The sequence below is a fragment of the Dermacentor silvarum genome, chromosome 9 (assembly GCF_013339745.2).
Source record: "Dermacentor silvarum isolate Dsil-2018 chromosome 9, BIME_Dsil_1.4, whole genome shotgun sequence".
NCBI classification, from domain to species: domain Eukaryota; kingdom Metazoa; phylum Arthropoda; class Arachnida; order Ixodida; family Ixodidae; genus Dermacentor; species Dermacentor silvarum.
The window spans coordinates 161,120,642-161,131,126 of record NC_051162.1 but is presented as its reverse complement, the minus strand read 5'-3'; the positions used below and the strand labels follow the sequence as shown (position 1 = coordinate 161,131,126).

Sequence of the window (10,485 nt, the reverse complement as noted above, 5' to 3'; positions counted from 1 at the left end):
GAACACCGTGTAGCCACCGCCCAAACGCGTCATGCATGAGCCTTGCACTGTAGCTGGGCTTCTCCTTGACGCTTCGATGATGATGATGATGATGATGATGATGATGATGATGATTTATTGGCATCTCCTTTGAAACAGGGGCGGCGACAAATAGTCACCTAGCCTGCTTGATTTAATCAGGTATACTATACATGTTCTTTATCTAGCATTTTTGTATACCTCTCATTATTTTTATTTTTCAAAAATTTACCTTGTACCGCTGCCTATGAATTTAAGAGATCAGGTCGTATCCATCTTTTTCCTGCTTTTTTTCCACCAGTACTCTAATCGTCTCTTGCTGATCTCTACGGCTGATCTGTTTATGTTTCCTTCCACTTTAAACCCAAGCGCTTCTGGGAGTTGCACGTTACCTACGGTTCTCGCTGGGTGGATCCCGTCGCATTCCATTAGGATGTGCTGAGTGGTCTCTGGATTTTTATTGCAGCATACACATGTCTCATCTAGTTCCGAATATTTGTTCCGATATGTTTTCGTCCTTAGGCAACCGGCTCGAGCCTCAAATAGCAAGGCACTGCCCTTTGTGTTATCGTACAGATTTTCCCTTCTAATTTCTTTCTTCTCATTCTTGTAAATCTCCATTGTCCTTTTCGTTTCCATTCTTTGGATCCAATTCACGGTCTCTATTTCTCTCACTTTCTTTCTGATGACCCCTGGTTGTCTATTTACAGTTTCGATTATCCTGTACATGGTTGCCAACTTCCTTGACCTCTTCCTCCATTCTGTGTCCACGCTTTTCATGTAGAGATACTTGTGCACTTCAGCCGCCCATTTATTTTCATCCATGTTCCTGAGCCTTTCTTCAAAACTAATTTTGCTTTGTGCTTCTCTGACTTCAAAAGAGGCCCAACCCATGTCACCCTGCACTGCCTCATTTGTCGTATTACCGTGTGCTCCCAAAGCCAACCGGCCTACTGATCTTTGGTTAACTTCCAAACCCGCCAATATAACCGATTTTAAGCATATAATGGCATTTGCGAATGTTAGCCCTGGCAACATTACTGCTTTCCAGATTCCACGCACCACCTCATACTTATTGTGGCCCCACAGTGCTCTGTGTTTCATTATTGCTGCATTCCGCTTCCCCTTTATTTTCAGATTATCTTGGTGGTTGCTTGAGTAATTCTTTCCTTCGTTTATGTGTACGCCGAGGTACTTATATTGCTTCACTATGGGTATTACTTGCTGTTGAATTGACACCACGAAGTTACTCGTGTGTTCATTAAAGATAATAATCCCTGATTTCTCTGTGCTAAACTTAAGGCCTAGATTTGTCGCTGCGTTCCCACAGATGTTCGCAAGTATCTGTAAATCTTTTTTATTGTCCGCTAGTAGCACAATGTCGTCTGCGTACATCAGTCCAGGGACCTTCTGTTGCACCATTTGTCCATTACGCATGTAGGATAAATCAAAACCTAATTCGATGTTTTCCAGTCGTCTTTCTATGCCCTTGACGTAAAGCGTGAACAACCATGGTGACAGAGGGCATCCTTGCTTCAATCCTTGGTGAATTCCCACCATTTCATTTCCTTTTCGGCCTTCCCATGCCACTTGTACTTGGTTGTCTCGATATATCTCCCTCAGCAGCTCCACGAAATCGTCACTATGCCTTCGTATTGAAGAATATCCCACAACAATTCCCTGTCTACGTTGTCATAAGCTCCTTTAATATCTAGAAATGCTATCCATAAAGGTCTTTTCTGAGCTACTGAAATCTCTATGCACTGAGTTAGTACAAACATATTGTCATCTAAGCATCTGCCTGGCCTGAACCCCATTCTGTAGTTCCCCCAATACACCGTTTTTCTCCACCCACTTCGACAGTTCTAATTTTATGGCTTGCATTGCCATTCTATATATCACCGATGTTACTGTAACTGGACTGTACGAGCTCGTCTTATCCTTATCTCCTTTGCCTTTGTAGATGAGATTCATCTTGCTTTCACGCCATCCAACGGGAATATTCTTTGTTCTAATCACTTGCTCTTTGGCATTAGTCAGCAGTGCCTTGCTTTTTGGACCGAGGTTGTTGATTACTCCCTCCGGACATGCTACTCCGGACTTCCCTCCGGACATGCTAAGCCATCTGGCGGCGCGCCCACAAAGTTGCCCTTCTTTTCCGTGGACTCCGAGACTGGAGCGCGAGGATTCGTGGTGCAGCACTAAAGCGTCGGCCTGCTGAGCTTGAGGAGCCATTGCGAAGCGGGTTCGAACCCGCCCACCACTACCGAAATCTTAACGGAGATATTTTTCAAATAATAAGTGGCCTAAAGAGACTAGGTAGATAGTCACAAAGTAGATGGAGCATGCTAATAATGCTAATTGCATAAAAAGGATACTATGGCATGCACAAATTTCTCCTTCGATGATGATTCATGTCATGCTGAAGATTCAGCATCGGCTAAATTCACCGGCGCTGAGAGAGGTCGGTTGTTGAGCAGGTCGAGACAAATAGGCATGCGGGTCTGCCAATAAGCAATTACCTTGCCGTAATCAATGTCATCATTGCTAAAAAATATGCTTCCTTCTGTTGAGTGTTGTCGACGTCCTCCAGACACTGGTTACAAAGAAAGCGTCTCAGTAACTCACTTATTGAATTTCACAGACTTTAAACTTGTTCACTTGAGCGCCGATATATTCATATTTTCAATATAAGTATCTCGTTCGAACATTCATTATTCTACAGAATGGAACAGATGAACAAAAGCGACTATATAAAGGCTGTAGTCTCGCGGAAGCGGAAATCGTTCATAAGGAAGGAAGCTTTACAGCAAGATTTGTCGATGGGGTTGTAATATTATGCGCTGTGTTGGCACGGATGTACAAACAATGGCCTTTACATAGAGCCCAAACTTTTACCGACTTAGAAGCCTGTTTTATTTATCATTTTTTCTCGTACAGAAATACTTTTAAAGGTGGAATTCGATAATGCCTTGATAAATGTGTGTTCATTGCGAAAGTTCTGCTATTCCCTAGCCTATAGAAACTGTCACCCGTTCAAGCGAGGCGGACAGCGAGCCACTTTCGTGGTATGACCTTTAATTCTTGAACCGGAATGGCTAGTTTACACCGGGCAGTATATAAGGTCTGCGCCCAGCTCCCGTAAGTAGTGCTCTCGACAACTCGGCAGCAGTTCGATATGAAGACCCTTGTGAGTAACGGCAGCCGAAGTCGTGGTTTCTTTGTATGCCCCATCAACTGGCGGCCATTTCTAAAGGAGTAAATGCGCCTCCTCTGCTTTATTCCAATTTTGAGAGTTCGTTATAACCGTATAAAGTACATTTTTGCTCCGTACGCTCAAGCAGAATAAACATGCTCTACGCTGTGACAGAGAATTCTTTTATGTGGAGTTAATTGTAGTTGTAGTAGTTGCTCCCGCAAAAGGAGCTTACGGGACTCCCTTTTAGGTGTCAGCCGCACGCTCTTTGTCAGCCAATTTCTCTGTCAACAATTTTATCTTTTTCTCTCTTCTCTCTCTCTTAGAGTGCGCACAATAGACATACAGTGTACTTTCCCATGTAATATGAAGCGTGGATTGTTGCAAAAGACCATTTGGAATCGGCAGTAGTGGTGTGCCACGTGCGGCATTTATTACGTGCGTTGCAGCATCAGAAGGATTTCGCGCTATTCCTCGAAATAAGACATCACAGTCTGTGCATTTTCGTGGTTTACATTGCATCTGTGTACACCATTACACTGTATTCGTGATAACTGTCCTTGGGTTACGCCGTCAGGACAGCGCATTCACAACCAAATGATCTTAGGTTGCCCCGCAACAAGCACTTCCAACGCACGCGCGGATAACTTTTGAGCCGCATTTCTTCAGAACATCTGACAGATTAACCGACTGGCGTTTTCACTGTCTGCAGGTTTGCACCCTCGTTGTCCTCGCCTTCCTGGCCACTGCCAGCGCTGGCTACCACGGCGGCTATGGTCACGGTTACGGCCACGGAGGCTACAGCCACGCCATCACTCACCATTACGACAACCAGAGAGCGCACTACGGCTACGGAGGATACGGGCACGGCTATGGAGGATACGGAGGCTACGGCCGGGGCTACGGGGGATACGGAGGCTACGGTTATGGTCATGGGTTCTACGGCTAGGTTGTTCCATCAGTGACTTACAAGCGAAGCATGAATGATGTGCGCGCGCAGAATAAAAGTTTTCTCTTTTCAATGTCCACGTATATTTAATATGTCTTCTTCAAGAGGTGGTGTAGTTTCGCGAAGCCACATTCGATAGCAAAGCTGTTGCTATATGGCACTGCACTTTCTTTAAAATTTAAATCAGCTATATCATTTTGGAGCCCATGCTGGCCAAGCCTAATTAAGAGGTATAGAACAAATGGTGCGGGAGAATGTCGTGGCTATTCGTTATGTCAAATTAAAACTGTATCTAGAAAATACAACTGATCAAATTGTCCTACGACATGTTTGCATTCTTAATATCCCGTAAATAAATTCATATTTTGAAATATTTTCGGTGAACAACTAGACTACAACCTAATATTGCCTGTTCCAAATATTTTCGCATTATAAGGAAAGCATTGTTTTTTGCCATTGGCACGACTCACGTCTTGTTTTCGAGCTAAACCGATCTCCTTGCATTGCATACTCTTTCTATGAGTCACGAAATTCAATAAAGCTTACCATGTGGACGTGAGACTTCAAAGGAGAGATGAAAGTTCAGAGACCTCAAGATTAGTTAAGACAGCAGTTATTATGTAGCGTAGTTCATATTACGTATAGCAGGTCAGTGTTCCCAGTTATTTACTTGGTGACCAAATCAAGTCAGTCCTCGGCTCTGCCCCCCCCCCCCCCCCCCAAAAAAAAAAAAATACCAGAGCAACTGCTTAAGTAAAGAAGAAACGAAACTACACTTAACAGAGGTCTTTATTCCGTGATTCCAAGATTGCCTAATGAGACGAAATAGATTGATGTAACCTAAGCTGGCCATGACATGGTCGTCAAACTACGTTCCGTTTAGTACTCAACTAACAGTAGGGTGGCCAATATGGTTTAACAGACAAAAAATTATGAAGGACCAATCCTGGTCGCTATTCAAGAATACGTTTAGCATGCTTTGGAAATGGTTATTTGCGGAACTATGAAGCACTTTGTGTAATCGGTGCATCTCCCCTTACCACCATGCCTTACCAATGTCACGTAAATACCACAAGGCCTGTGCAGCCTCATTAATGATTTTATGCTAATAGACTCGAAATTTCCATTGCCACTTCCATTGCAAAGCGGTGACGCCAAATCACCGCGGCTTACTCTGGAGCATTCCCATTAGATTCTATGGCAGTCGGGCCAAGTATCATGACGCCATGAATCACAGTGGTACGGGCCTTGTGCTATCTAGGAGGTGTTCGTCTTACCCGTACACGAGAGCGGACCGGTACTTCGAGTGACACTTCCTGAGAGATAAGTTGGGAATCCCGTGCAGCGTCTGCGAGCAGAGGTGCAGCATCTCAAACTACTGTCTCTCAACGACAGCGTCTCAAAACGCCAGCTGTCACAAGCGAAGAATGCGAGAACGCTTCCCTTTCCTCCGGGCCACCACGTGGCACTGTCCAGTACGTCCGGTACCTGCGGTACCACTTGTACAACCGATACCAACGCACGGTGGAACCGTATACCAATGAACTGTTAGAATGTGTGCTGAGAGAGCAGTTTTTCATGTGCATGAAAAACGTGAGCTCTCAGCACAAATTTCAACCAGAAATTTCAATTTGAAATCACTGCATCTGAGCTTCTCCCACAAACAGCGACTGCCATTTTCACGTTGATTTTTTTTTTGTGAGACATCAAAAGGTGCGGGGCCTGCACTGTGTCGCCTCAGTCTGCTTCGAAACATTCCGAAACCATGTGCATGCCGAGCTGGGACCGTGCATGACCACAGCAGTGCGAGTGCCCCAGCAGAAACAACCACTGGATTCTTTGAACGGCGCATTGCACCCGCGATTGTTTCACTTCCGCAATAAAAACAGCACTGAGAAGGGGACGCCAGCAGAAAATCATGTCAGGCTGACCGTCAAGAGGCACGCGCGAAAAGAAAACCACGCATGACCTCCAAGACATATATTTCTTTCTTCTTAAATCTCTTCCGGTGCTTGCAATACACTAAAGCATGACCTCCGTGATTGGCTTCTGTTACTTTGAGAGCGCTGGCGCTGCGACTTAGTTTTCTCACCCGTTAGTGTTGCCATACTGAATTATCTAAGTACGGTTTGCTGCCCCTGTCCTCATCTCCCAATTCCCGAACTCCATTACCCCATGGTAGGCCGGTGAGCCATCCCTCTATCAATAGATGTTTACCATACCATTTATATAACAAAACATTCGGACATCTCCACCTGACTGCCCTCAAATTTTGCAAGCGTGCTTTAGGTCGCATACGGTGTAACATGCAATAGATAATCCAAGATCCAAAATTTGCTGCCATGACCCCGTTCACAATTTGAAATGAGGGAGAAGAATAAGAGAATCTTCGGTGCTCAATTTTTCAGTTATGACTGAATATGAAGAAAACGGATAATGAAGCCAAGGAATAGCTTAGGGTAAAATTATTTCAAATGTTCAGTCATTACCGGAACGCGCATAGTTTGTTTAAAATGAAAGAAAAGAAAATATATAATATGCTTTCCGCTGCTTCGTTAGTGCTCATGTTTCACCAAAAATATCGCATTTTGTGGTCCGGATTGTTCAGCATAACACTTGTCACTGTTAGTGGCGTCGCCAGGGGGTTGCACACCGGGAACGCCCCCTTCCCTTCTCTCCCAAAGCGTCTATGTTTAAATAGCCCTCTTCCCACCCTCTCCGCCCTGGTAATGTCGGTCCCCCCCTCGCCCTCCCATTCGCAAAAAAATTCTGGCTACGTCACTGCTGTTACTTGCCTAGTTTGTCGGGATAAAACATAATTTGCGCTGTTCTGTACTCCAATGAATAGGGAATTTCTCAAATGTGGCAGCTTTGTCACTGCCGTTATATGCAATGGGGAACAGCATGGCTTCCTAGATCGGTGTTCACGGTTACCTCGAGTGTGCAACTTATTTTAAACGAAACGTGGACCTCCATGTACGTAGGAAAAATAATGAAAAGATAAGTGAAAGTGAACGAAAACGCAACTTGCCGCAGGTGGGAGTCGAGCCCACGTCCTCAAAAATACCCATGAGGTGGTTTATCAATTGTGCTACCGGCACAGCTATCCGTCCTGCCACATTTTTGTGTATTTGTCTATATATACCTGCACTAAGTTAGGACTGCGAGCTAACGCCAATCTGGCAATGGAGGCGGAAGATTCTTCTTGACAAATTACTATCACACTTCTAAATTCTATATCCTGCTTTACAGTGTAATGATGGTAAACGTTATTAAGCTTTGCTTTCAGACAACAATATGCAGTGCATAATTTCGATATTCTTATTTAACTACTTGTAGAGCACCGTAGGATAGTGCAATATCTTAAACTTGGTTTTGCTCGAAATACATGTGAATGTAAAGGCTTCTCAACGTGTCCAAATGTGCCAATACCCGTCTCAAAAGATTCTTGAAATGAGAACGCGGGTGTAGTGAAACATAAGATTTCCTACCAAGATTGTTAGAGTCAACGTTCGCTAATTATACCACGCTTAATTCGTCCTTTTGCTTAATTCCAGAGCACTGAAAAGTTCCGCCGACAAATCGTACATTGATTAAAATGGAAAGCTCGTTTCGTTCGAATTTGTAAACAGCCACTTCGCTTATCTCAATCCCCACCGACCCGCACCGCTACCCCCTCTAGTAGACAGCCGTTACTATAACCTTGAAAACACAAGAAATTCAGCTCTACTACTGCTTCCATATGTCTGAAGCTGTTTTATATAAATTTACTTTTATATTTTAGTGGCAGACGCCCTTCAAGAGAAAGAGAGAGAAATAAAAAAGAGAGTAAAGACAGGGTGGACAACAAGACGAGCTTCCAGTTTGCTACCGCAAGAAGCAAAAATGCATTATAGACTGCTTGAAGTAATAATAAAAAAAAGGTTTGACTTCGTCCATTCTTGTTGCCGTTAGGTAAATCGATCTTCCGGATAATTCGACCAAATGTTTCAGTTGTTTGTCGTTCGTTTTGCAGCGAAGCTGACAGCACGCCACTCGCATTATTCGGAACTACTAGCAATAAACTCAATCAGAAATGCGAAATCGGCGCATTTCTCTGGCGCGTGAAAGTTGAGCGGGGCGGTGTCGTGAGCCACGCTCCGCTAAAACTGTCTGTGATTCAATCCCATGGCCGGATATGTTTTCTTACGCACGTCATATCCTGCCAGAATAAAAACGTGATTAACTGATTAAGAGACGCGTGCCCGCGATAACGAATACATTGCTGTGACGGTGAAGAACACAGTAGCGACAACTGCGAAGCTCTAAACTATTTTTTTTATTGTGCGAACCCTTGTCCAGAAGTGACATTCAAAGCCCAACGATAGCGGCGAGCGTCGTCGGCGATCATCGATGTCTAATCAGTGGGTCATGCACGTGCACATTTATAGATAACTTGCCGAAGGTTCCAGGGTTATCGCTGGTGCCCGTGTGCCCTCCAGAGCACTGCACAATTCGCATTGCGCATTCGTTCAGATTACACAAGGTTTGGTAGCAACAGACAACGGATAGAATGAACGATAACATTCGCGAAACTTCCACTGCATGTAGACGCTTGCTGCGGCAAGCGATAACGTTCACCATTTGTTAGCGGGTGAAAAGTGGCCACTGCAGAAAGGTAAACGAGTACACGTGTCAATACGATTCGCAGTAAATTACTCGTATGCGGAGCTTGGGCTGCATGTTAAAGGACTCCAGGTGGTAATAAAGAATCAAATCAATCACGAGGCCTGTGCTATATGCGACGGCTGTCATAGACATGTGATAGTTGGGGCTATTAAACACGACCAACTCTTCTGCTATTCATATTACATCTGGAGTGCGCCGATGCTCAGTTCTTGGGCTACTGCTTTTCTTAATCTACATAAATGATTTGCGTGTAAACATCTCTTCTAACATTCGTCTTTATGCCGACGACTGTGTTTCATATAAAGTGATTAACTGTTCTCACAATCATTACCACCTTCAGGGGTCATTTGCTAGGCTTTGCAGTTGGTGCAATACCTGGCAAATGAACATTAATTTTGATAAAACCGTCCTTATGTCCTTCTGTAACAAATATGCTCCTTCTCTTTTCCATTACTTCTTCAATACCCGCGCCGTGGGTGGGGAATCTGAGTATAAGTATCTCGGTGCCATTTTATTGCGATAGCAATTATATGGACACTCAAAAGCAGATTTCTGCCGTCGGCGTCGCCGTCGCCGTAGCCGTCGCCGTCGCCGTCGCCGTCGCCGTGAGGTTCCGTATGACGTCATTTGGAGAAGAAATCGTCGCCGCGCGCCGAACGCTGTATGTGCGAGTGAAAGGGCACGAGGGGCGCGTCTTTCACGGGGAGTGAACGCACGGCGGAGAACAAACGCGCGTTCTGCGCCGTGCTCGCTTAAGGGCTGCAGAAGTAGGCGTCTCTTTTCTCCTTTACAATCACCATATATGTAGAGCAAACGCACCTTCTTCCGACGCGCGAGAAGCCGTGGGGGAGGGGGAGGGAAGGGAGGCGACGTTTAGCTGCGGCACCAAGTGCCTATTTATATCACAGGCTCCGGCAACAGTCACCAACGCCGCACTCATTTTGAGCGAACGCGGGCAAAACGCCGATGGCGTCGACAACAGTTCAGCGTGTTGCCGATGCTGCTGCATGTCCAAGTTTATACAGCTCATAAAGCTAATATCATTACTCCGTATAGCTCTCTACAAGTTTGCTATCGCAATTGATGCTTCGCCTTTCAGGTGAAACTGCGACCACTTTTTACGCACAACATGTCCTGGTCAAAACACGTTGATTACATATGTAACAAAGCACTAAGAAAATTTTACCCGGTTACCTGCGTCGTACACTATCCAACTCTCCAAAAGATACTAAGCTACTGTTATATAAATTGCTAATCCGTCCTGTTGTTGACGACGCATCTGTCGTTTGGAACCCTTATAAGCAGTACGAGATTAACAGACTGGAAGCTATTCAGAAAAAAGCTGTAAGATTTATATGTCACCGTTATGGTCGCGACTTTTCACCCTCTTCTGCAGTTTGTTCCTTGAATTTAACTTCACTCTATACATGTCGCCACATCGCTTCATTACATTTCTTCCACATCATCGCCAACTCTTCAGGTTGACTTCCAAAAAAACAACAATACCAACCTCGCGCCAGAGTCGACGACGAGACAACTTGCTGCCCTACGTTTCACGCACAAACATGTTTAAATTCAGCTTTTTCCCTCGTTCCATTGAAGACTGGAATTTCTGACCTGGGTCTATTTGCTCATGCCCATCCCAAAGTTTTGT

General features: G+C 44.8%; 1 protein-coding gene across 1 annotated transcript; it reads left to right on the top strand.

The window, feature by feature from the left end:
* Positions 1–3,172: 3,172 nt before the first annotated feature.
* Positions 3,173–4,230, top strand: LOC125940067 (neuropeptide-like protein 31). Its single transcript, XM_049655739.1, has 2 exons — positions 3,173–3,208; positions 3,927–4,230. Exons 1-2 carry the CDS (start codon positions 3,197–3,199, stop codon positions 4,161–4,163), a joined length of 249 nt encoding a protein of 82 aa, XP_049511696.1. The 5' UTR covers positions 3,173–3,196; the 3' UTR covers positions 4,164–4,230.
* The last annotated feature ends 6,255 nt before the right edge of the window (positions 4,231–10,485 follow it).